Source organism: Loxodonta africana, chromosome 11 (genome assembly GCF_030014295.1).
Source record: "Loxodonta africana isolate mLoxAfr1 chromosome 11, mLoxAfr1.hap2, whole genome shotgun sequence".
Lineage (NCBI taxonomy): Eukaryota > Metazoa > Chordata > Mammalia > Proboscidea > Elephantidae > Loxodonta > Loxodonta africana.
The window spans coordinates 102,818,718-102,846,024 of NC_087352.1; the positions used below are offsets into that span (position 1 = coordinate 102,818,718).

Here is a 27,307-nt window from a genome sequence, read left to right on the forward strand (position 1 = left end):
GCTACTACAGTTCCCGGCAAGCACCGCGAGAGTGCTGCAAGGGACCAGGCCCACACTTGGGCTCCGCCCCGAAGTGCGGTATGCTGGGAATTGTAGTTCAAGGGCGACTCTCGGCTACGCCTTTTTCCTTACACTAAATTTTTTTAAACCTAGTGCCGTCGAGTCGATCCCGACTCATAGCGACCCTATAGGCCTTCCTAATTGGAAGACGCCGATGCTCTGCTAGAGCGGGCACTCTTGTTTCGTAATTGCGTTAGAGGAATACCCCCTCCTGCCCTGCGGTGCGCGCCGTGTTCCTCCGGGAATCTGAGCCCCGCCCTTGTCCACACCCATTCCCTTGACAGCAGGGCTTGCTCCGAGCGGCGGTCGCGGCGGGAGCGCGCAGGCGCACCAGCACTTTGCCGCGCTAGGCCCAGCGCGGGGCCGCGCACGTAGGCACGCAGCGGCGTCACGTGGGCGCCGAGGATCGCAGTGCGCGCGGCCGTGGCGGCGGGTGTTGGGTTGAGTCAGTTGTGAGACCCAGAGCTGCGGACCCACCCGGCGGCCAGCGGGACGGCCGACAGACCAGCGGGCGGAAGCGAGGTTGGCGCGGTGAGCCTGGCCCAGTCCTCGAGTCGGCCCGCAGCCGGGTGCCCGCCGTCGTTCCCCGCCCCCACCAGCAAACCGCCGCCGCGGGCGCGCCTCCGTCCTGCACTCCTCTCCGATGGCGTCCGCCTCCGGGGCCATGGCGAAACACGAGCAGATCCTGGTTCTCGACCCGCCCACAGACCTCAAATTTAAAGGTAGGCAGGAAGGGGGCGCCGCCGACCCCTGGGGGGCGACGGGGCTCGCCTCCCCGGCGGAGAGCGCCGTGGGTTTTCCTCCGGGGCGGGCTGTGGGCGCTGAGGGAATGTCGGCGGCCCGACCCTCCCCCACGCGCAGGCACTTGTGTTTCCAGGCTCGCTCCGCGCAGCCCTTCCTCCGGCCTCCTCTCCCCTCCCGCCTGACACGCACTCTCGGCGCGCGCGGGCGGGCGGACTGGCGGGGACGCCACCGAGGGCCCGGCCCGGACCTGGCGCCGCCGCCGCCGCCATCTTGGGCCCCGGGAGCGCCTCCGGGCCTTGGGACCGCGGGCCCCCTCGCTGAGCCCGGCGCCCTGGCCTGGACCTCGGCCCCCGGTGGCCGTCTGGCCTCGCTTTGAGGGCGCGGGTGGGTGGTGACCTTAGAGCGTGTGCTCTCGGCTGTGCTTGAAGGCGGGGACCTGGAGGTGGCGCAAGCTGCGTCGCCGACCGCTTCCGACTGTCAGGGCTGGTGGGAGGCGAGCGGGTGATACAGCGGCTCCTTGCCCCGGAGCTGGAGGGGAGCCGTCCCGTCCCGGCCGAGGAGGGAGCCGGCTGGGGTCAGCTCTCTCCGCTGAGTTCGTAACTCGGCAGTTCGGTGTATCGAACGCCGAAGGCAGCCCCTGCGGTCCCCTGGTTGTCGCTTACCTGGATAGATTGGCGGGGCCGTAGCGCGGCGAGGAGGAAAGCTCTGCGTCAGTCTGAGGAGTGATAGTGCTGGGTTAATAGTAGTAGGTCGTCGTCTTCTGAGCTGACACTTCAGTTTGCCATCCGCCTAGGGCGCACTTGATGTTCGTCAGCTACTGTTTAGCCTGTTAGCTTAGCTCTTTGCTGCGGAATCTTCAGTGTTTGTGACTTTTGTCTTCAGGTTTGCGGTTTCCCAGCAAACCCTGAAAAGGCCGATGAGGGGTCACCCAGCTTTGGAACGTCGTTGACTTATTTTGTAGCAATAACCGTTGCCGTCGGAGTCGATTCCCACTCATAGGGACCCTATAGGACAGAGTAGAACTGCCCCATAGGGTTCCAAGAAGCGGCTGCTGGATTCGAGCTGCCGACCTTTGGGTTAGCAGCCGAGGACTTAACCATTTCGCCACCAGTGCTCCTGTTTTGTAGCAATACCTGTGATAAGTTTATCAGTCTAACTTTGTGATCCTGGAAGAATCTGGTACTGTTTGGCCTGTTCGCTTTTCAACATGTAGGGTACTTTAGGGACGAGAGTTAAACTGAACAGTTGTTTTTTTGGGGGGGGGGGGTTACTTCAAGAGTGTGAAGATCCCGAAAAGAAAGGTTCCTTCCTATGTTTAGTTAAATGTGAAGTGAATCTCCTTTTGGAATGGAAGCCAGTCTCGTACATTTCAATTTCAGTAGCTATGGTGAAAACAATTTTCGTGAGATAAGTACCAGTTCCAGTGCTAGAAGACAAAGTTAGATCCTTTATTGCTGTTTAAGATTGAGTCTAAAAGAAAAAATATAGATTGCTTTCTATAGGAAAATTTTAAAATAGTGTTAGGAAGTTTTTTTTAAATACCGTACTCTGGAATTGAGAGTAAGGTGCATACCTCTTTTACTTTGCAAGCTTTTTTAGTGCATTTGCAAATTTCTTTGAATGGAATTGTGAGCTGCTTGTTAGGTAAGAATTTAAGACAACTCTTAAGAAATATTTTGAGGTGCAGTGAGTGCATTTTATTGTAGCAAGTTTGTATGTGCTGCATGGTTTTACATAGTTTTAGCTGGGAGAAAAATAACCTTTGTGGATCTTGAAATTACCTAATTCAGATAACTGTTGTCTTAAGTTGAAGGAATTTTAGTGAAAACCTTTATGGTCTTCTAGGGTTTTAGTATTCTGCAGTGGCATCACTGGGGGTGTGTGCACCCCACTGGGTGACACTTTCAGAATGAGGTGACACCAAAATGTCTATAAAATTTTTGTGCAGAGTTTCAGCAGAAATTCATTGTTTTCATAAGAGTATCCCTGTAGTTACAACAACAAAAACGTTTTTTTGTAAGCCCAGCTTACGTTTATCAACATACCCTCACGGCCAAGACTCTGTGCTGATTTGCTTTTGAACCTTCCAAGGGCCTCCAGTCAGAGCGGTCGTTGCCCGGTTAGAGTCGTGCTTTGAATCATGTGGTTTCATCTGCACACACTACATGCACAGGCTGTTGTATTCTTCGCTGTTGGTGTATTTATAGTTGCTGATGTCGTCAGATTTTCTGGTGTTGTAGCTACAATATTGTAATTAGCATTTGTGAACCTATATCAGTAACTATTTTTTTTTTTTTTTGGAGAAATAGAGTAATTAAAGGAAAAGAAGGAGTGTTAGACGAGAATTATGGTGTATGAGTAACATTAGTACAAAAAACGTTATTGAGGATTCTGTATGGTCTGGTACAGGAGGAGGTCCACGAGGAGGTGACATCCTGAGTTACTACACTGGGTGACACCAACCCTAATGATGCCACTGATTGTTTGTTTTTACCTTTTGAGAACGTCAGTTTACAGAGGAAATTTCCTCTACTGGATAACCATGTGTGTATTGCCATTAGGAAATCAGAAACCAGATTTAGTTTAGAAAATGTCAGCAGGGTTCAAAGGTTTCTCCCTATAGAAGTTGTGATGTTGACATCCAGAAAAACCAAACCCAGTGCCGTCGAGTTGATTCCGACTCTTAGCAACCCCATAGGACAGAGTAGAACTGCCCCGTAGAGTTTCCAAGGAGCGCTTGGCAGATTTGAACTGCTGACCCTTTGGTTAGCAGCTGTACCACTTAACCACTACGCCACCAGGGTTTCCGATGTTGGCATAGTAAGAGGTTAATAATAGTGGAGAAGCAGGTGAAGAAAAACGACAGCAAACTCACCAGAAACCCTACACAACTTAAGTATTTCACTTATTTTGAGTATTGAAGAATTATAGGTATGATTAAAGAAGTTCGTTCTTGTGTTATCAATGAAGGTAATTTACAAGGCCCTTTCTTTTAAAGTTTGGGCATCAATGACTTTTTTATAACTGGCTTTTTGTATAAAGTGATATATTGAAAAGTGTATGGGGCCATTTATTTAGCGAACACTTAATGAAAGTTTTGTCGTCATTATGCAGGTGGTCCCCAATTTACCACGTATTGGAGTTATGAGGAATCGCACTGTGACTGTCTTCTTTTATGGCACATCTTCGTGTTAGTAGTATGTGCTACATAAAGTGTTGGAGCACGTAATTTGCTGACGTCAGCATTCTCAGATATAATGTTTGCAACCCCCAAAGACAAATACTGGATTTATAAAGAAAGTTACGGTACTAAGAGGCAATCATAATGAAAACTAAAAAAAAAAAAAAAATTCACCTTGCACCAGAATTGACGTAAGATAGAGTCGTCGTTGCTGCAGAACCTCATCCTAAGTTGGGGACTATTTGTATTTGATTAAGGGTATTTAATATTTAACAGTGAGTAATTCATTCAACAGATATCAAGCTTATATTTGAGTGTTTAGTGGTAAGCAAGGTAAAGTCTTACAGAGTATAATTATAATATAATGAGAAATACAGACAAACATTAAAATGTGCTGTTGAGGAACTCCCAGGACTAGTAAGGGGAACATAAAAGGCAGATGTAACAGGAACAAACATGTATGAGGAAAGGAGCCCCCATTACCTTAGGAAGCCTTCAAGGAAGAGGCTAGTTTTCAGTTGACACAGGGAGTGTTTGAATAAACTCACTGATTTGAGAAAATGGATGGCATATACTTTAATGTCTAATAGGTTGTTGGGTGCTTCAGTTTAACGAGAAGGTAATGGAAAGGGTCTAGAGAGAGACAGAAGGGGTGTGATGAATTAGGAGGTGCCATTTGGGGTCATTTGGTTCCTTCATCCTTAATGTTATTGCATTAATCAAAGGGAAGTAGTTTACTTGGATGGAAACCTCTCTTTTCAAATGCACAGTTCCACATCAAAGAGGATACTCCTTTAGAATCAAGAGTCTGCTTATGCTTAGTTTGATGATAATAAAAAAGTCACTTAACTCTGATTTGTGCTAAATCACCTGTAATTCTTAGTTTAAGTGAGAATCTGTTAGAAAATAGTTTTGCAAAGTGTCATTTTCTAGGTTTAATTATTTTAATTCTACATTTGACTTAGTTTATTTAGGAGTGACTCATTTCCTCATTTGTAACTGGGTGGTGAGTTTTTCTGTTAGAGTCTTAACACAGATGTCTTGATACAAATTATCAACACTTAGTACAGTTTGGAGACACCAATACCAGTTCAGTATGTTTTCTATGTACCTCAATATTTTATTCAAAATTTTACTGTCACTTTTTTATACAGTAGTTAATGTATAAAAAATGCTCTTACAATGATGTAATAAATTCTGAAGTAAATCTTTTATTAAGTAAAGAAAAAGAAACTTTCAAATTCTGTTTAAACCTTGGCGGGAATTTGACCTGGAATTCAGATTTGAGATTTGTTATTGTATGTCACAGAGAATTTTTTCGTTTCGTTCCTAAAATTTTTCCAGTTCTGTAATTTGTTTTTTTATTATGCAGCATTTTATTTTTCCTATTTATTAGCAGTTTTGGAAGAAATTTTGAGGAAGAAAGCTTGGAAAATGCTGAAATAAGGTGTGAAGATATCGTTCCTCTAATGATCCAAGGGAGAGGAGAATAAACCAAAGCCATGTGTTGAAGGTGGCTCATAACAATAACAAATTACTAAAGTAAGTTCTCTGAGGGACCAAGGACCCTGTGATGTCAGTGTCCACCAGAGCATCTTTGAATAGCAGCACATCTCTTAAGAAGAAGCTCAAGTGAGAATATAGATTATCAGTGCTTTTGCTGGATATTTTGGCAAATTTTTAGGTGTTTTAGGCGCGCTCCTCCTCTTTAAGTGGAAACCTTGGTGGCGCAGTGGTTAAGAGCTACAGCTGCTAACCAGAAGGTTGGCAGTTCGAATCCACCAGCCGCTCCTTGGAAACTCTTTGGGGCAGTTCTCCTCTGCCCTTTAGGGCCGCTAAGAGTCGGAATCGACTTAATGGCAGTGGGTTTGGTTTTGGTTTTATACCAGATCGTTAGACTGTGCTCCTTGAAATGAACAGAGTGCTTAGTTTAAGCCCACATTTAGAGTCACATTATTTCCCTGTTTATAAGTCTCCAGCAAACTCTGCTCACATTTGAAATAAAATTCATACTGGTTACCATGGGCTGGGAGGTCCTCTCTGGTCTGGTGCGTAGCCATCTCTTCAGTGTCAGTCTAGCCATTTGCCCCTTTCCTCACTCTAGCCACACTAGTCTCTTGTAGTTCCTCATCTCAGCAAGCTTGCTTGAGCCTCAGGGCCTTTGTACTTGCTGGCTCTTCTGCCTGGAAAGCTCATTTTGCAGATCGTTGCAGGGCGGTATGTTTCATCTCAGCCTCTAAGGAGACATCACTTACCTCCCAATTTGAACCACCATCATCCCCTTTTGTTTCATGCCACCATTGTTTCCTGGTCCCTTACCCTACCCTACATTTTTTTTATAACACCTATCATGACCTTTTTTTTTTTTTTTTTATCATGACCAGAAATGATATTATATGTGTACGTATGTGCTCTTGTTTGTTCGTGTGATCGATTTAAGCTGTAAGCGCCATGAGGGCTGGAGCTTTGTCTTGTTAGCTGCTGAATCCCCAACACCTACATCGTAGTGGTGCATAACAGTGTTGTCAAGTCAGTTCTGACTCACAGTGAGCCCAGGTGTGCTAGAGTAGAACTGTCCTCCACAGAGTTCTTAATGGTTAATTTTTTGGAAATAGACCACCAGGCCTTTCTTCCAAGGTGCCTCTGGGTGGACTCAAACTTCCAAGCTTTTGGTTAGCAGCCAAGTGTATTAACCATTCGTATCACCCAGGGACTCCACTGGTACGTAAACCCAAAACCAAACCCACTGCTGTCGAGTCGATTCTGACTCATAGCGACCCTATAGGACAGAGTAGAACTGCCCCGTAGAGTTTCCAAGGAGCGCCTGGCAGATTCGAACTGCTGACGTTTTGGTTAGCAGCCATAGCACTTAACCACTAAACGCTACCAGGGTTTCCCACTGGTACTTTTTTTTTTTTTCCTAGTGCCATCGGTTTCCCACTGGTACGTAGTAAGCGTTAAATAGACATTTGTTAAGTGAAAGATAATGAATGAATAATGTTGGATGGTAAAAACAGTGATGCCAACTGCAATAACTGTTTTACAGAATTCCTAAATTCCAGTCTGCAAAATAACAAAGTCAAAGTTTGTACAAAGAAGAAGAAGAAGAAAAAAAAAGCTTTTAGTAGCTCTTGAATGCCCATAGGATAAAAGTCTTATTTTCTTGGAATGGAATATAAGCCCTTCTATGATGGGCTGCTGCCTGTTTTAATACCTGTTTTTCTGCACACATCCATATTTTCTTCCCTAGGAAAATCCCTTCTCATATCCAAGGTTGTTTGTTCCTCTGTTTTTGCTGGTCAAGGTAACATCTCTTATGGCTCATGCTTACACCGTGTTCCCTCAGATATTTTTACTCTCATATCCTCAACCACTGGCTTATTCCTTTTGACATATAAATACACCAAAGTCTTTCATTTAAAAAACAAACAGAATACTTCCTTGATCCCCAGCACCTAGCATATGTGCCTCTCTGTCTTCCGCTTCCTTTGCATTCAGGCTTCTTGGAAAAGTAGTCCATGTTCACTGTCTCCGGTTTGTCCTCTCTTGCTCACTTCTCAGTCCACTGTAGTCCTGCCTTTACTCACTACTTACTGAAAAAGTGCTCTTGCTAAGATTTCTGGTGACCTGATTGTCAACTGCATGAATCATTTCCAATTTTTATCTTGTTTGACCCTCTTTGGCACTTGACATTATTGATAGTCCCTTTGTTTAAGAACTCAGTTCTCTTCATTTCTGTGACACCATTGGCTTCTAATTTTTTTTCTTTGCTCCTTTTACTGTCTTATTTGTGACCTTTTTCTTAAATGCTAGTGTTATCCCATTTGGTTTATTTTTTTGTCGCACTCTTTGAACTTGTTCAGTATTGTTGTATTGAGCATTCCCTTTCCTTTGCAGGAAACCCTGGTGGCATAGTGGTTAAGAGCTACGGCTGCTAACCAAAACGTCAGCAGTTCAGATCCACCAGGTGCTCATTGGAAGCTCTATGGGGCTGTTCTGCGCTGTCCCATAGGGTCGTTATGAGTTGGAATCAACTTGATGGCAGTTGGTTTGTTTTTTTTTTTCCCTTACGTGCATTATTACACACCCAAATCTTTACATTTTATTTTGGACACCGTAGAACCCACACTAACTACTTATTGACTATTTAGATTTAGGTGTTCCGCAGGCATTTCAAACTCAGAATAGCCCAAACTGGTTTTTGACTACCCAAACCTACTCTTCTTCCCCATATTTTAAATTTTTTTAATGGCATCATGATTACTCATGCCAGAAACACTCTGCACATTCAGTAATTAAAATCTGTGTTTAAACCTCTCGGAGAGATTTCTTGACTCTTACTTATGATCCATCTGCATTTCTAAATTCATTTTATTTTTTTATTAAGTGCAGAAACTACAATTGTGAGTAAAACACAATTCTTGCTTTCATGGGGCAGTTCTAGTGGGAGAAATAGACACTAATCAGATAGACATGTAGCTACTAAGAGGTATGTGGTGTTGTGAGAATGTAAACTAAGGGACTTTGATCTTGTCAGGGAAGGCTGTCACAATTGAGCTAAGATTCCCAACATGAAAAAAGTTGCCTACGTGAGGAAAAGAAAATGCAATAGGAACGTGTCCAAAGATCCTGTGGCAGGAGGGAATATGAAACATTTACAAGATTAAAAGAAATCAGCTTGGCAGTGGTGGAAGTAGCCAAGAGGAGTGTGGTGCGTTGTAGTAGGTCAAGTTAGGAGTTTTATTATGGCCACTGGAGGATTTTAAGTGGGGGGATATTAAAGGTAGTGGGATTGGAGTGACAATCACATTTGCATTTACAAAAATATAATTCTGGAAGTAAGATTAAAGGGGAGAAGATCAGTTAGGTGGCTACTCCAGGCAAGAGGTGACTGCTTGGACTGAGGTGTGATGGTATTGGAGATGAAAAAACGTTAGAAGGTAGGTGAGTGGAACTCCTGTCCAGAGAGAAGGCAGTATCATGATGTCGCTTAGATTTCTGGCTTGTGTAACGGGAGGAATGGTGGTACTATTCAGGGAGCTCAGAAAACACTGGAGGGCTGGGTGAGGACTAGATGTATTTTATTTGGGAGGTGTGTGGGACAGGCTAGGAAGAAGGCCATGATCTCATTAGGTATGTTAGACATGTTTAGTTCATTAGATATGTTTAGGGCCTGTCAAGACATTAATGAGATGTCAAGTAGGCATTTGGTTATATGGGTGTGTTACTCAAGGAGAGGTCTAGGCTTTGGATGGTTTTCTTATTTCAGGGGAATATTATCTACCTTTACTAGTCACCAAACTGGTCTCCCTATCTCCAGCATCAGTTGTCTTCAGCCTTTTCTCCAAAAGATGCGGATCTGATGTTGCTCCCTTGGTTAAAGAGCCTGTAGTGTTTATCCGTTTGGACGTACTTGAAAACGTCCAGAATCCGCTGCTTACCTCTTCAGCCTCAGTTCCTATCATTTCTCTTCTAAGTATAGCTTTGGTTGTGTTAAACCGTTTCCTCAAACACTTCAAGTTGTTGCAAGACTTTGCATGTGCAGTGCTCAGAGTATTCTTTATATCTGTCAGGTAGTCTCCAGTTCAAGAATCACTTCCCCTGTGAAGTCTCTGTTTCTCCCGGTCCAAGCTGATCACGGCTTTCTTCATGCCATTGTTTTATAACACTTGCCACATTATATAGTATTTGTTTACTTTTTTTTTTTTTTCATAGTGACCCTGTAAGATAGAGTTGAACTGCCCCTGGCATGGAGTGGTTCCCCAGTAAACACTAAATTGATTGAATTAATGATAAGGCTCAGGATTTCTTCTGTAGTTCCCATGTTTTCATTCTTCGGCTTACCTGTTGGATTTTTCATCTACCTTGGCCAGCTAGTTGTGTTTTCAAAATTTTATAGTTCCAGAAAAAGGGCATTGGGGTATTTTGTAAAGAGCTGAGTAACAGTAGGTAAATTGTCTTATGTTTGTGCGCCGGCGTTTTCACCTGTAAAGTGAGAGGGAGGAATAGGTGATTTCTTGGGTGCTGTTCTGGCCCTAAAGGTTTGTGATTATCTGACAGCTGAGTATAAAAAGAAAATGCAGATTTTTTCTGTGTAGTGGAAATAATATGGATAAGAAATTGGGAAAACTTGATTGAGTTTATGTTTTTCAAAGTTTGATATTCTGTGTTTGTCTTAATAATTTTGTTGTCGATTTACTCTTTTTGTTGTTGTTAGGTGCTGTCGAGTCGGTCCCGACTCACAGCAACCCTGTGAACGACAGAACGAAACACTGCCCGGTCCTGTGCCGTCCTCACACTAGTTGTTACGCTTGAGCCCGTGTTGTTGCAGCCACCGTGTCACTCTGTCGTGTTAAGGATTTTACTCATTGAAGGATTTACTAGTAGTACCTTATTACAGCGAGACTATACCTAGTTACAGTGAAACGGACATCGTGTTTGGTAAAGTGGAAGGTCAGCAGAAATGAAGGAAACCCTCCATGAGATGCATTGACACAACGGCAGCAACAGTGGGCCCAAACATAGCAACTGTTATGAGGATGGAACAGGGCCTGGCAATGTTTTGTTCTGTTCACCATTAACAAAAACAGTTACCCTTTAAATTTCCCCCAGACCTTTCTTGACCACGCAGAGATTGTCTGTGAGGAGAGCCTGCTGGAGGCATCTTTTTATATTACCGTAGTAATCTCCTGATCTCTCTCTTTGTATCTTAACTTGACAGACTATTCAGCGAAGTCTTACTATCTCCCAGAGGAGATTGGGGAATCTTGCTTTCCTTCTACCATGAAAAGTTGTTTTGAAAGAAAATTAAGAATGGGCTTTCTGTATGACTCATATTACTTAGTAAAGTATTTTAAACTTTTTATTTTAAGAATTTTCAAAAATTCATGGAAAGGAGATAATGAACCTCCATATGCCTAAATTTAGGACTTTCAGTGTACTTATTTAGTGTTTATTAAGATTTTACCATATTTGCTTAGATATTGTAACATTTCATTCTAAGTATTTGAGCTTGCATTTCTAACAGAAATAAAAAGGAGTGTTTACATAATCAGGATACCATCATTACTTAATAAAACCAAAAGTAATTGTGTAATATCATCTAATATTTAGTCTCCTGGGATTTTTCCAAATTGAACTCGTGTTTTTCAGTTGGTTTGTTCAGTCCGTGTGTTGTGTTTGATTGTCATGTATCTAACTCCCCTCCCTACAAACACACACACACGCACCACGTGCCATTGGAGGGATCGTGGCTCGTGGCAGCCCCGTGTGTGGCAGAGTAGAAGTGCACCCCATCGGGTTCTCAAAACGGTGACCTTACGGAGGTGGGTCACCAGGCCTTTCTTGAGAGGTGCGTGTAGGTAGGTTCAAAGTGCCAGCCTTTGGGTTTGTAGCTGAGTGCTTAACCTTTGTGACACCCAGGGACCCTGTCATCTGTCTAGGTCTTCATTGAACAGTGCCTCCCCCACCTCTTTTTAATCACTGATTTCTTGAAAAGACCATGTCAGTTGTCTGGTAGAGTGTCTCATAATCTAGATATGTATGATACGTATTTCCGGTAAATTCAAGATTAAATCTAATAAAATATTCAACTTATGCAGTCTGAAATCTTTTTTATTATAAGGCTAGGTACATAAAGATAAATAGAAAACAGATTTAATTTATAGCCATTTTGTAACAGTTGACAAGTGAAATGGAAGTATATAAAGATTAATACAAAAGCATCTTGACCTGAAAGTAAATCTGGTTTTTAACAATCCTGTAATAGTTCACAAATCATAACTGTACAGAAATTTAAGTTTCATTGAGCATCAGTCGATTGTCCCTTGTGAGAAGTATGGTAGATTTGTTTTGAGGTACCTGTTCTGTCCACAGTTTACTTCTCCAAGAATAGCCCCTTTCCACAGATTATAGTAAAGAGGCAGGTAGGTCTGAGCAGCCAGATTAGTTCATAGGATCCCTCTTCTCTCCCGAGACAGTGCTGATTGGTTCAGTAATGGGTATATCCTGATGCCTAGCCGTAAACACAGCTATAGTTAGATGTTGTTACTCACTAGACCCTTAGGAGACAGTGACTGATTTGGGCCATATGCAAGCGGAAGCAACCAGGGATTAGTTTCTCTTGAATGCAGCCCTGTCCTGAGGTCAGCTGTACTTCATTTTCTGTTACTAAGATTGCTTACTTGTAACTCCTAAGTAAGATTTTGTTCTTCATTAAAAAAATTTTTTTTTTCTTAAACAAGATTGGTTTTTATAACTTCTGAAAATACTTTAAACCTTATGATTTTGTGACACATATTTCAATTTATTTAAAAAAAAACTAGACCAGTGTCGTAAATTTTTATAAAAGAAACATCCACATAGATAGCATTTTTGATGATCGCATACGGTTGTGTCATTAATATATCATGGTTTGCTTAGCTGGTTTTCTCTGGTATTTGGGATGTTCTCTGTAACTAGAGTTATTAACATTTGGTATTTTTTCGAAATTCAGGTTTTTATATGAATGAAAAGTTATGTGTATTTCAACCATTTAAGGATCTGATCAGATGCAATTAATGTTTTTGAAAAGATAGGTTAATAAAGAAATAACTGATAATACAGCGAAACCTGTGAGAGTTGGAACTCAGTGGGACTGCCTTGTTTCTCCAGGTCTCCCAAGTTTTCTGCCTTTGAAGGGTGCAGCCTTGCCACTTTTTTATCGCTGCTAGTGGTAATTAACGTTGCATTGACAGGTTTCCACCTTATACAGGTTTTGGCTTTCACAGGTTTTACTGTGTCAGGGGCTGTAAATGTATCAGTTTGCAATTTAATCTGACAGACTTCTTCCTCATGGCCTAAGTTATGGCAACCCTTTATTTTGTAGCTCGCTTTCTCTTTTTTTTGCTTTTATTTTAGTACTTGGGTAAAAAAAAAAAAAAGTAATACGGCATGAATTGAGTGATTGCCATACTTTTAAAAGTATAGGGTACCTTTGAATCTGAAGTGTGTTTACTGTTTAGTCTGTTTTCCCATGCAAAAAAATTTTTACAATTCAGTGACATTAATTACATTCACCATATTGTGCTGCAGTTACCACCATTCACCTCCAAAAGTTTTACATCACCCCTACAGAAACTTGGTACCCCTTCAGCAATAACCTCCTTTCTTTCTTCCCCGCAGCCTGTTGACCACTAATAACTTTTTGTTCTATGCATTTTCCTATTCCAGACTTCTCTTATAAGTGGAATCATACAATATTTTCCTTTTTGTCTGATTTATTTCAGTGAACGTAATGTTTTTAAGCTTTTGTATTTTTTTTAGTTAATATTGTGATCATTTTGTCGTGTTATAAATATTTCGCCTCTAACAAAAGCTTTAGATCTATGAATGATGCTAAAAGGTTTATTTCAAGTTCATCCAAAATGTCTATTAGCTCTTGTCCTACCTATCTAGTATTTAAAAAAAAAAAATAAAAAAAATTTATTATTTTTTTTTTTTTTTAAAAGTTAATCTATTCAGGTATAACCATACTTTAACAATAATCTAAAAGTACTTTTACCTTTTTCTGTTTTAATAAAGATGTTAAGTATTAAGTAGCATGCACATTTAATGTTCAGTCTTCAACATAAACATTGATTGATCTTTTTCAAATACTTTTTTCCTTTCTTACACTAATACTTACATAATTTATTCTATTGTTGAGAATATATACAGCAGAACATGTGCCATTTCAACAGTTTCTACATGTATAATTCAGTGACATTGGTTATATTCTTTAAGTCGTGCAGCCATTCTCACCTTCCATTTCTGAGTTATTCCTTCCTCATTATCGTAAACTTACTGCCCCATAACTTTCCTGTCTAATCTTCTGGGTTGTTGTCAATTTGATCCCATAAAGATAAGTCTTAATAGAGCATAGTGCTCAAGGCAGACATTCTTTACTAGTTAAGCTAAACTGTTGTTTGGTTTTAAGACTTCAGGGGATATTTTTGGTTTAAAGATTATTCCAGGGCAATAGTTTCAGGGGTGTATCCAACCTCCATGGCTCTGCAAAGTCTGGAGTCCATGAAAATTTGAAATTCTGTTTGCATTTTCCCGCTTTTGATAAGTAGTCTTTTCATTCTTTGATCAAATTGTTCAGTAATGGTAGCTGGGCTAGCAGTGGTAGCTCTGCTGGCCTCATGGCATAAGGAAAAAGCCAAGCCAAACCAAACCCATGGCCGTCGAGTTGATTCCGACTCATGTTGACCCTGGGAAGCAGTTATTTGTGGAGGCAATTGGCCACCTGTTCCATATCCTCTTCTGACTCTCTTCCTTCTGTAACTTCAGGCGAATAAAGGCCAATTGTTCCTTGGGTGGCTCCTTGTAAGCTTTTAAGACTATGTATTTTTTTTTTTAAGGAGCTAGGAGGTAGAAGTACTAGACACCATATTAGGCCAGTTAACTGAGGTGTGTCCTATGAAAGTATGGTCCTAAACCTCCAACCCAGAAATCAAATCCCATGAAGTGTTTGGTTGTACATGAACAAGCCTCATCAGCTACTCTTTTTTTTTTTTTTTATCATTGTTGTATCTATGACACAACTTTTGCCATTTCACCTTTTTAAAGGTATACAGCTTATTGATGGCAGTTACAATAATTGGCTGTGCAGCCCATTCCTTGAGGTAATATTTCTGTCCCCATTAACTCCCCCTTTCTTACTCCCTCCCACCCCAGGTAATGACCAAATAAACTTTGTTCTCTGTACATTTGTCTTTTCTTTTTATATAAATGAGTGCATGCAGTATTTGTCCTTTTGTGATTGACTTTTTTCACTTAGCATAATGTCTTCCAGCTCCATCTATATTGTAGCATGTATCAAAACTGCATTTTTCTATTGGCTGAGTAGTGTTCCATGGTATGGTATGTACCATACTTTATCTGTTCATTTGTTGATGGATATTTAGGTTGTTTGCACCTTTTGGGTATTGTAAATAGTGCTGCAGTGAACATTGGTGTCCAAGTCTTGGTAAAGTCTTTTGATGAACAAAAGTTTTTAATTTTATGAGATTCCATTTATTTTGTCTTTTGCTCTTTATGCTTTTGTTATAATATAATTCATTGCTAAAAGCTAGGCTCAATAGCGTTGTCTCTGTATTTTCTTCTGTTTACAGTTAGGTCCTTCATCCGTTTTGAATGTTTCTGTGTCTGGTGTGAGGCATGGATCCCGTTTCATTTTTCTGCATGTGGAAATCTAAGTTTTTCAGCACCATTTATTGAAGAGACTCTTCTTTTTTCAAATACTTGTTTTTTTTATATATGTTTACATATTATTTTTCTTTACAAGGTTATGTTAAGTGAAAGGATATATAACATGTATAAATTTTGCATATTAAAATGTTCCTCTTCTGTGTAAGGACTTGATTCTCTTGCCCTTGTTTTCAGGATTTTGCCACCAGAATTGTTTAGCTTATGCATCAAAATGTAATAAAAAGTATTCCTAAAATGTTTAAAGTAAGTATATACAAAATGTCAAAAAGAGTGTGATAGTTTATGATTGAATTGTTATTGCCCATCTTTACAATAGAGTAGAAGACCTTTAATTAAGGCAGTGAGTATGTAAAATCAATTATAATGCCACATAATTTTAGAGCTGAGAGGAGCCTTACAGATCATTTTATCAAATAAATTCTAAAATGAAGGGGGTTAAACCAGCTCCTTGGAGAGGTTCAGCGATTTGCCCAGGGTTGATCACCTAGTTAATGATTTCTAATTCAGCACACTACATTGTCTTTTTTTTAGTCATAGTAAAATATCAACAACAGTAACTGGTTCCCCTTCCACTGAAAGCCTTCACAAGGAATGAAGAGAATAATTGTTTTGGCGTTCGACCGAGGTGCTTTTTCATGTGAAAGCGATGGAGAGCATTTAACTGTATGGCCAGAAAAATACTGTGCTGTTAGGAGATGGCACAAAGGAAATAAAAGATATGGTCCTTGCCTGTTAGTAACTTCTATGACATTAAAGCCCTTAGAGTTAGAAAACTCTCCTTTTTTAAACACTCAGACACTGCTGTATTAAGACGATCTTGGCAATTCTTCATGATACATTCTGAAATAGTTGGTTATATAAAATAGATTAGCAGGGACAGTGAAGCGCAGAGTAAGTAATTAAAGCTTTTTTTAAACACATAGGTTTAATAACAAAGTCTGAATTTTGGTTTGATCTCGGAATCCATAGTATCTGTGTTAGTAAAACCTCCTTATGATGGCATTATTTTTAGCACTTTAATAGCTAAATCTTCTTGAGTGGGCCTTAGACATATTTTCTTTTTCTAGAAAGTGGTATACTGTGTTTATTTGCACAACGTTATTCAGTATGTTCTATGCCAGGCATTATTCTAGCTGTTGAGTGAGAATAGAGCTGTAAACAAAACAGAGACTCAGACTTCATGGAGCTTATATTCAAGTCTGAGATTTTAATGTGTTTGAACAAAATGCGTAAGATAGATAAGATAGATAAATTGAGGTAGTCTTAATTTTAAAAATTTGTAATGAAATATTCTAGGGCTTTCTTGGATATAAAATGTTTTAAATGTTTCTTGGTGTTGGTACTTACTTCAGAAAATGTTCAGCATTAACCACTGGGACTAGGAGAGATACAGTATCCATTAAAATATGATCATATATTACTGATTCGACTGCATTTTCTTGCTTTAATGCTATAGCTACCTAGAATGCTTACGAATTAGGAAATAAACAGAGCTAGGTAATTTGCATAAAATGCATATCGAAATAATTCCAGAAGCTCAGGATATGTGTATGTCTACACACATTCATACATATATACATTTTTTATTGTATTAAGTACAGGCATACCTCATTTTATTGTGTTTTGCTTTATTAACTTTCACAGATAAACTGTGTTTTTTACAAACTGAAGGTTTGTGGCAACCCTGCGTCGAGCAGGCCTGTTGGTGCCATTTTTCCAACAGCATGTGCTCACTTCGTGTCTCTGTCACGTTTTGTTAATTCTCGCAGTATTTCAAACTTTTTCATTCTTATTCTATCCATTATGGTAATCTGTGATCAGTGATCTTTGTAATCGTTTTGATGAGCCACGAACTGCACCCATATGTGGTCGGAACTTAATAAATGTTGTATGTGTTCTGACTGCCCCACCGACCAGCTGTTCAGCTGTTTCCCGGTCTTGCTCCCTCTCCTTGGGCCTCCCTATTCCCTAAGGCATGACAATATTGAAAGTAGGCCCCTTAATAGCCCTACAGTGGCCTCTATTCAAGTGAAAGAAGAGTTGCAAGTCTCTCACTTAAAATCAAAAGCTAGAAATGATGAAGCTTAGTGAGGAAGGCATGTGGAAAGCCGAGCTAGGCCAAAGGCTAGGCCTCTTGGGCCAAAGAGTTAGCCAAATTATGAATGCAAAGGAGAAGTTCTTGAAGGAAATTAAAAATGCTACTCCAGTGAACACACAAATGATAACAAAGTGGAAACAGCCTTCTTGCTGATATGGAGAAAGTTTTAGTAGTAGCCACAACATTCCCTCAAGCCAAAGCCTAATCCAGAGCAAGGCCCTAACTCTATTCAATTCTCTGAAGGCTGAGAGGGGAGGAAGCTGCAGAAGAAAAGTTTGAAGTTAGCAGAGGTTGATTGATGAGGTTTAAGAAGCCGTCTCCATAGCATGAAAGTGCCAGGGGAAGCGGCAAGTGCTGCTGTAGAAGCTGCAGCAGGTTATCCGGGAGATCCAGCTGACGGATGGAGGTGGACACACTCAACAACAGATTTCCAGTGTGGACAAAGAAGATGCCTTATGTTGGAAGACGACGCCATCCAGGACTTCAATAGCTAGAGAGGAGAAGTCAGTGCCTGGCTGCACAGGACAGGCTCTCTCGTTAGGGCCTAATGCAGCTAGTGACTTTTCCTCGAAGCCAATGCTCATTTTACCATTCTGAAAATCCTAGGAATCTGAAGAATTATGCTAAGTCAGCTCTACCCGTGCCCTATAAATGGATCAACAAAGTCTGGATGACAGCACATGTGTTTACAACATAGTTTACTGAGTATTTTGAGCTCACTGTTGAGACCTGCTGCTCAGAAAAAGAAAATTCCTTTCAAAATACTACTGCTCATTGACAGTGCTCCTGGTCACCCAAGAGCTCTGATGGAGATGTACAAGGAGATTAATGTTGTTTTCCTGCCTCCTAACACAGCATCCATTCTGCAGCGCGTGGATCAAGGAGTAATTTTGGCTGTTTAAGAAATGCATTTTGTAAGGCTCTAGCTGCCATAGGCAGAGATTCCTCTGATGGATCTGGGCAAAGTAAATTAAAAACCGTCTGGAAAGGTTTCACCATTCTAGACGCCGTTACGAACATTCGTGATTTGTGGGAGGAGGTCAAAATATCAGCATTAACATGAGTTTGGAAGAAGTTGATTCCTACCCCCATGGATGACTTTGATGACTTCAGTGGAGAGAGTAACTGCAGATGTGGTAGAAACAGCCAGAGAACAAGAATTAGAAGTGGAGCCTGAAGGTGTGACTGGATTGCTGCAATCTCATGATGAAACTTCAGCAGATGAGGAGTTAGATCTTATGGATGAGCAAACAAGTGAAATGAAGATGCTGTGAACATTGTTGAGATGACAAAGGATTTAGACTGTTACATAAACTTAGCTGATAAAGCAGAGGCAAGGTTTGAGAGGATTGACTCCAATTTTGAAAAAAGTTCTATTGTTGGTAAAATGGTATGAAACAGCATAGCGTGCCGCAGAGAAGTCTTTCGTGAGAGGAAGAGTCAGTTAATGCAGCAAACTTCATTGTTGTCTTAAAAAAAAAACGAAAAACCCTATTGTCGTCGAGCCGATTCTGACTCATAGTGACGCTGTAGGAAGGAGTAGAACTGCCCCATAGGATTTCCAAGGAGTGGCTGGTGATTTCAAACTGCCGACCCTTTGGTTAGCAGCCTAACTCTTAACTACTCTGCTACCAGGGCTCCATTGTTGGCTTATATTTAAAAATTGCCACAGCCACCCCCAGTCTTCAGCTACCACAGCTCGGATCAGTCAGCAGCCATCAACATCGAGGTAAGACCTCCACCAGCAAAAAGTATTACTACTCACTGAAGACTCAGATGATGGTTAGCATTTTTTAGCAATAAAGTATTTTTAATTAAGGTATGTCATTGTATTTTAGACATAATGCTTTTGCACACTTAATAGGCTACATACAGTGTAAACATAACATATGCATTGGGAAACCAAAAAATCGTGTGGCTTGCTTTGTTGTTCCCTTTATTACGGAACTGAACCCACAGTATCTCTGACGTCTGCCTGTATACACGTATCACAAAACATTTGCCATTCCGACATTTTCCACGTGTGCACTCAGTGACACTGAGTTCATCAGGTTGTGCAGCCGTCACCGCTGCCTGTCTCCAGATTCTTCCATCATCTCTAGCAGAACTCCAGTGCCCGCTATCTGTTGCTTTTTGGTTGTATGCATTGGAGTAGGTGTTTTACTTCTCTGAGATGGAGTTGCCTTGTCTGTAAAATGAGGATGATAATAAAAGTATCTGCCTTACGGGGTTGTTATGAAATTAAACGCGTAGGTCACGCAGAGCTCTTGGTGTGTGGTTGCATGCCCAGTAAGTGCTTGTCATTATTAAAAAAAACTTCTGTTATTGCTATTTTTACTGTTAGTGCTGCTATTGCTAATACTATTACTGTGGAAATCCTTAGTAGTTAATGTATATGCTATACAGAATATATTTCATATGCATGATTATTTTCAGTTAATATAATGTGACACCGTTAGTAACATAACCCTTAACTGTTTAATCAGTGGTACTTCTGTTCATTTGCTAAAACCTGTAGAAACTTAATTGAAGTAGTCATCTGCATTGCTAGAGCTACATTAATTTATTGCAGGTGAGCATCCAGCTTTCCTCTTTAGGATTTTTACTTTTTCTACTTCAATAAAGAAAGAAGTATGTTGATGGAGTAAAACTTTAATGGTTGGAATAAATGATTTATGAAGACCTTGAGTCAGCATTTGGAACAAACATTTATACTTCTGATTTTTTTTTTCATTGTTGCATGTTGATTAAATGAAACCAACCATACTTCAACGCAAATATGTATTGAGGAGTTACTCTGACTTAAGGTCTGTGTTAATTACTGCATTTCATTCAGAGATGAGTTGAATGTTTCTTCTCAAGGAGCTTAGAATCTAGTTGGGTGAGATAAGACATGCGTAAATAATAATTAATGGAAAGTGAACAGTGCCACGAGAAGAGGTATAGATTATGTGCCATGGGAGTTGTATATTCAGCCATGTTCTTGCTGGTCAGATATTTATTCTTCAGTTCATTGCACTTCTGCTGTGACTCATCCAGAGTTCACTCACCCTGTATTTCGTAGTCAGGAACTCGAAAGGACCTGTCAAGAACTGTGAAGGGTTTGGAATTTTAGCCTGCTAACCATTTTATGGGAGCCCTGGTGGCACAGTGTTTAAGAGCTACTGCTGCTAACCAAAAGGTGGGTGGTTTGAATCCACCAGCTGCTCCTTGGAAACCCGATGGGGCAGTTCTACTTTGTCTTATAGGGTTGCTATGAGTTGCAATTGGCTCCATGGCAGCAGGTTTTGGTTTTTACAATTTTTGTGAGTACTAGAAGAAGACATGAGACTCCTGGGTCAGAAACAAAAGACTTTTATTATTCACAGCACTGCAAGCAGCATGAACTTCATATTGGTGTTGATTTCCCTTGACCCCTGAAGTTCCATGAGGGTACGCACAGAGGAGTTCAGGTGGATGCTGTACATGTAGTGGGGAAGAGCCCTGAGCTTAGGGAGCCTGAATACAGATAGTCCCTGATGTATGATGGGCTTCTGTTCCTGATGACTCTGTTGTGAGTCTGTCTGATGTAAGTCGAGTACCTCATTTAAAAAGATTTTTTTTTCAATATTATTGCCTGTATTATCAATATCTTCATAAATTCGATCTATATTTGTTTTTGGCAGTTGGCACGAGAACGATAACATCAGCAAATTGTGTACTGCAACGTCGTATGTAGTACATATTTTTAACGATAAGGTGAAAAAACAGTCATAAGTGCTGTTTGTCGTAACTTGAATACATCATAAATTGGGGACTACCTGTGTTTTATAATGACTGCATGGAAACCTGCCTGACCTTTGTTCCTGGAGAGAACCCTTATCTTTTTTGTAAACAAAAACCAAACCTGTTGCCAATAAATTGATTCAAACTCCTAGCGACGCCACAGGACAGAGTAGAACTGCCCTGTAGGGTTTCCAGGGAGTGGCTGGTGGCTTTGAACTGACAACCTTTTAATTAGCAGCCAATCTCTTAACCACTGCACCACCAGGGCTCCATGTGTTTATTATACTGGTCAGTAAGTAAATTTGCCCTCTCCTCAGGATAGAGACATTATCTTCCAAGGCTGTTCACCATTTAATTCAACCTTGAAAAGATAGCCTGGTGTAAAAGCAGGCCAGTGGCTCTGCTCACAAAATGTGTGGAAATGCTGGGGACCCACAGAGAATTGTCTCCCTACTGGTCTCAGTAGCTAGCCTAAATGGGTGTCTCAGAGTTGATAAATTAATGCTCATGAATATTTCTGATCTCTCACCTCCTCTACTTTGCCTGTTTATCTATAATCTCTAAGGCCTTTTCTATTACTGAAATACTCCGTACTGTATACTACTGCTTATCCTGAATTAAACTTTACAACTGACCTCAGCTTTGCATTTCAAGAAAACATTATCAGTGATTCACATAAAAATATGGATAGATGATAACTATTAATTTTTTGTTTAGTCAGTGGTTCCACCGACTGTATTTAGCTTAGTGGAGTTCCTTTTAAGATTGGGAAGTTTGGAGACTAAGTGTCCTACTATTTAGAAGAAAATCATTCTTCTGAAGTTAGAATTTTAGATACATAGCATGGATATAAAGGGTATTTCATGCTGGGAAAACAAAGGAGACAGGCCAGTCCACTGGGGACTTCCTTCTGGGTCACCTGTCCTAAACATTTCCAGTATATTTGAAATCTCAGTTTCCAAATTTTTTAGCCCATGCATCAAAATGCCATAAAAAATATTCCTAAAATGTTTATTGTTGTTAGTAGGTGCCATAGAGTCGATTTCCACCCAATGACCCTATCTGACAGTAGAACTGCCCTGTGGGGTTTTCTAGGCTATAATTTTTTTTTTAATTTTTTATTGTGCTTTAAGTGAAACTTTACAAATCAGGTCAGTCTCTCATACAAAAATTTAAACACCGTGCTGTATGGTCCTAATTGCTCTCCCCCTAATAAGACAACACACTCCTTCCCTCCACTCTCTCTCTTCGTGTCCATTCCAGCAGCTTCTGACCCCTTCTGCCCTCCCATCTCCTCTCCAGACAGGAGATGCCAACATAATCTCAAGGGTCTACTTGATCCAAGAAGCTCACTCTTCACCAGTATCATTTTCTATCCCATAGTCCAGTCCAATCCCTGTCTGAAGAGTTGGCTTTGGGAATGGTTCCTGTCTTGGGCTCACAGAAGGTCTGGGGACCATGACCACTGGGGTCCTTCTAGTCTCAGTCAGACCATTAAGTCTGGTCTTTTTACGAGAATTTGGGGTCTGCATCCCACTGCTCTCCTGCTCCCTCAGGGGTTCTCTGTTGTGTTCCCTGTCAGGGTAGTCATTGGTTATAGCTGGGCACCGTCCAGCTCTTCCGGTCTCTGGCTTATGTGGCCCTTTCTTTCTCTTGGACCCATATTTTCCTTCTGTCTTTGGTGTTCTTCATTCTCCTTTGCACCAGGTGGGTTGAGATCGGTTGCCGCATCTTAGGTGGCCGCTTGCTAGTGCGTAAGACCGCAGACGCCACTCTCTGAAAGTAAGATTTAGAATGTTATCTTAGTAGATTTTATTATTAGGCTATAATTTTTCTAGGAGCAAATTGCCAGGTTTTTCTACTGTGGAGCCACTGGGTGGGTTCACACCGCCAGCCTTTCTCTTAGCAGCTGAGTGCTCAACCATTACACTGCCAAGACTCCTTCCTAAAATTTTTAAGGTAAATGTGTACGAAATGTCAAAAAAATGTCGTGATAGTTTAGGACTGAATGTTATTTTCCATCTTTACTATAGGGTAGAAGACCTTCTTTAATTAAGGCAGTAAATAAAATCAATCATAATGTCACATAATTATGCCCAAATGTTTTTTCCTTAACTAGGGTAAATTTATGTGTAACGCAGCGTTTGCCAAATCAGTATTGTTTATATGTACACTTCAGTGACTGTGTTGATCACATTGTGCAACTGTCACCCCTGTTCACCTCCAAAACTTTCCATCACCCTCAACAGAAGCTCAGTGTCCCCTGCCCAGACTTTTTTACAAAGGGGCCACATTTGTATGTTAGGTTTCTGTCTGGTCCTAAGAATCTGTGGCTAGGAATAGGATTTTGGTTTACTGGTAATGACAGGGAAACCCTGGTAGTATAGTAGGTAAGAGCTATGGCTGCTAACCAAAAGGCCAGCGTTCAGATCTACCAGGCGCTCCTTGGAAACCGTATGGGGCAGTTCTACTCTGTCCTGTAGGGTCGCTATGAGTCGGAATTGACTCGATGGCAATGGGTTTGGTTTTTTTTTTTGGTAATGACAGTTGGAGTGGAGTTAGGATACAGTACTTAGTGGCAGGAAATGTTACAGCTCTTGAAGAGGAGACTAAAGGGGAAGCCATGTAATTGAGTTATTTTGATTGTAGGCCCCCCTCCCCCAATAAAAGAGTGCAGATAAATGTAATCTGTACTGTGTGGGATTTTCTTTATATAAAATATTATTATACGTGAACAGTGAAATTTCTTCTCTGGCATACGAAGTATGTATTAGCGTTCGGCAGTGACTGTAATTGGTGAATATTAAACTTCACTTTCAGATAATCTCGAAATGGAGTGTTTTACCAGTTGTTTTCTAAATGTTAAACTAAGTGTTCATATTGGGCAAATGTCAGGATTTTCCTCATTCACAGGGGATTAAAGTTTAAACGTACTCAAAACAGGAGTAGTTATTTCCTATCAGATTGCTTTAAATGTTCTTTTTCCCTTCAAACTGCTTTTCCTTGTGTTTTTCAGTTTTTTAAATTACATCAAGGATCAGCTTTTTTTCCAACTTTGGTTGGTTTGCAATAAAGGAAAAATGTGTTCAGTTCAAAAAAAAGTATTAAAAATACCCATGTAATTACCACCCCGTACAAGAAATAGAAGGTTGCCAGCAGCTCAAAAACCCTCCTTCTGCCCTTTCCCAGTTACTACCTCCTTCTTCCCCTGCAAAACTAACCACTACTGACCTCTGTGGTCACCTCTTTCTTGTTTTTCTTAATAGTCTTACCACCTAAGATTATGAAGGATAAACTCTGAATTAGTAAGGCAGGAGATTGTTAGTGTAATCCAGTGGTTCTTAAAGGAGAAATAAAAAGGAAGCAAGTTCATAATGAAATAGACATTTTAATATGTGATGTTTGAGCATGACTATACTAGAGGACATAAAGAAGTAGTCAACTGCCTGTACCTCCTTATAATATGTTTGGACAAGAGTTTCCTGAATATCGTTGACCTTTTTTCAACATTTCGAAGTGAGGGCAAAATAAGAATATAATCTGTGTAGATAGAATCCTATGAATGTGGCACCTACAAATGCCTGTCGACAAGATACATATATGTATTGTGTTGGTGATTCAAGTACGGTGGGTAGCGGTGCTGTTGGTAGGATAAAAAAAAAATCTGAAATGGTAAACTCACCTTTTAAAATTTTAAACAAAAGATAATAAATTTTTTGTTTTATACAATAGTTGCAGTCCTGGAAAACTCATGTGTATTAAAACTATGGAAAATTGTGTTTAAATGTAAAATGAAGCTAGGTACCAGGCTCAAATAATTATAAAGAAATTTTTCACCAGTATGAATTTCTGAAAGGATATTCTAAAATTTGCCAGGATGGGTACGTAATTGTATGGCTCTGTCCTGGCATTGGAAACCCTGGTGGTGTAGTGGTTAAGTGCTACTGCTGCTAACCACGAGGTCAGCAGTTCGAATCCACCAGGCTCTCCTTGGAGACTCTGCCGGGCAGCTCTCCTCTGTCCTGTAGGTGTAGGGCCGCTATGAGTCGGAATCAACTCGATGGCAGTGGGGGGGTTTTTTTTTTTTTTTTTTTGCTCTAGCATTGCCTCCTTTCTCCCTCAATAGTAGCACCATTCAGTCATGATGCTCAACAAAAACTCCCTGTCTGTAAAGGGCAGTAGCAGCTGGATTATTTAGCATTGTCTTTAAAAAACCCAACCAACCCAGTTAGCCCTTTTAATAACTTGCGTAACTTCTCTTTTCCTCTGTCTTGAGGATCTGTAAAGGTGGATTTTATCAGGTCTTTTTAACCAGCAGGCTTCAGGGAGTTTATGATACAACCCTCCCCCCAACTTCCTTACATCACCCGTACCCCACCAAAAATTCGAGGGTTTAATGTTTGTGATATGTACCTATGTGTGTTTTTCTGGGGTTAGGATGTAGCTTCCATCAGATTCTTGAAGGGTTCTGTGACCCACAAAAATGGACCAGCTGTTTCTTCCCAAGGTCTCTTTTAAAAGCTATGAAGTCTGGTTATTGTTATGGTAATGGTCACTAGTACTTGCTAATTTTCCATTTTAACCAGGAAAATGGGCTCAGACTCTTGAACTGTCTACAGGGAGCAACCCTCATTGAAAGACTTGGTTAGAGGGCACATGGAGGAGAAAATCTCAAATTCATTTGTTAGGTGGGTTTATTAATAGGTCATTTTACACTTTAAACAAAAGGTTAGCACGTCCATTAAGAAATTCGTTTTAATTGGTGGATTTTTCCTTTTGGCATGTTATCTTCATCTTCAGATAGTTTCCATTTGTATGTCTAGAAAGACCACAATATATTGTTGGAGATTATAAGCTCTGCTGGGTTATATCATAAATTTTAGATACTATTTCAGAAGTCATACAACTCTTCTGGAGTTTATTGATGAAAATTGATACGTGGTCATTTTATTAAAAGTCAGTTTTGAAAAAAATGAGTTATTTTGCCTTGTATTGGATAATTGATGTTTTCCTCTAAAATTGAAAAGAATTAAAAAAAAAAGGTTATGAAAACATAGGGTTGTTCAAAATTAAAGTTTTGTGTACTGTTTTCTTTTGTCATGTTTTAAGAAGAAATTGAATTTTTGTTTTAATCCATGGTTTTTTGGGTTTAGTTGAAATAATCCTGTAAAAATGTGTACATATTTTCAATGGTCTCTAGTATCGATGGGCTTTGAGAATGTTAAAAAAAAGAAATCCTTGTCTTTAAGACTCCTAGTTTTATCAGTTGTTCACAATGCTTCTCCAACCATTTTGTGATTCACTTAGCAAAATAGATGAGAATTTTCTCCTTTACTCTCAGATGCCATGTATGTGGTGGAGCTGGTCAAAAACGTCAGCAGTTGAAGCAGCACAGGGTTTAAGATAATCTACAAATTGGATGATTAACTTGACTGTATAGTTAAAACAAGCTGTTCAGAAGAGTGTACTGTATGTATATGTTTTTAAACCCACATATACCTGTTGCCTTAGGTGGTTATTTTCCACCAAAATGCTTTCTTTCCTGTAACTGGTGCTCAGCCTTTACGTGCATCCTTGTAATTTTCCCTTACCTCTGTCTCCCTCTCATCCCAGTTATGCATCTTTATTTCTTAGAAATTATTTTACAACTCACAAACTTTTAAGCATAGGATAAAATTATTTCATTTCTTAAGACATGAGCTAACTGTGTTTTAATTGCCTTGCCTTTGTCAAGTCTGTAGACAAAGGTCTTTTCTTCCAGTTGCTAACATTCGGCAGATCTGTTTGGTTTCATCTCCTGCGTTCTACCTGATGCCTCTTTGTTTGACTGTATTTTTTGTTCCCCTCCAAGGTTTTGTCTCAGATAATTTTCCAATATTCAACAAAACGGGAAACTTTATCTGGGCTAGGTAGTTGGACAGTGGCTGCAACTATGGGCTCAAACATAGCAATGATTGTGAAGATGGCGCAGGACCAGGTAGCGTTTCGTTCTGTTGTGCATAGGATTGCTGTGAGTTGGAACTGACTCTTTGGCACCTAACAACAACAGTTGGTAGGAGAAATTTTCTCTGAACTTCCATGATAGAAATAAAGTTTTGAAAGACATGGTTATTCTTGTTTAAGAAGAGGTATTTTAAAGATTGCCTTTATAGTAGCTGTTGGTGATTTCAGCCATCTAACTTGAAATAAAAAATGTAACTCAAAACTGAGTGTTTTTAGAACCATTT

General features: G+C 40.4%; 1 protein-coding gene across 2 annotated transcripts in view; it reads left to right on the top strand.

Annotated features, from left to right (window-relative positions):
* The first annotated feature begins 493 nt into the window (after nucleotides 1-493).
* VAPA (VAMP associated protein A) overlaps nucleotides 494-27,307 on the top strand; it is a 60,370-nt gene continuing 33,556 nt past the window's right edge. Inside the window, exon 1 of one of the 2 annotated variants that reach the window (XM_064294730.1) lies at nucleotides 494-782. In XM_064294730.1, coding sequence (XP_064150800.1) covers nucleotides 704-782 — 79 coding nt within the window. In that variant the 5' untranslated portion in view covers nucleotides 494-703. The remainder of the gene's footprint in view (nucleotides 783-27,307) is intronic. The other variant, XM_064294731.1, reaches the window with a different exon arrangement.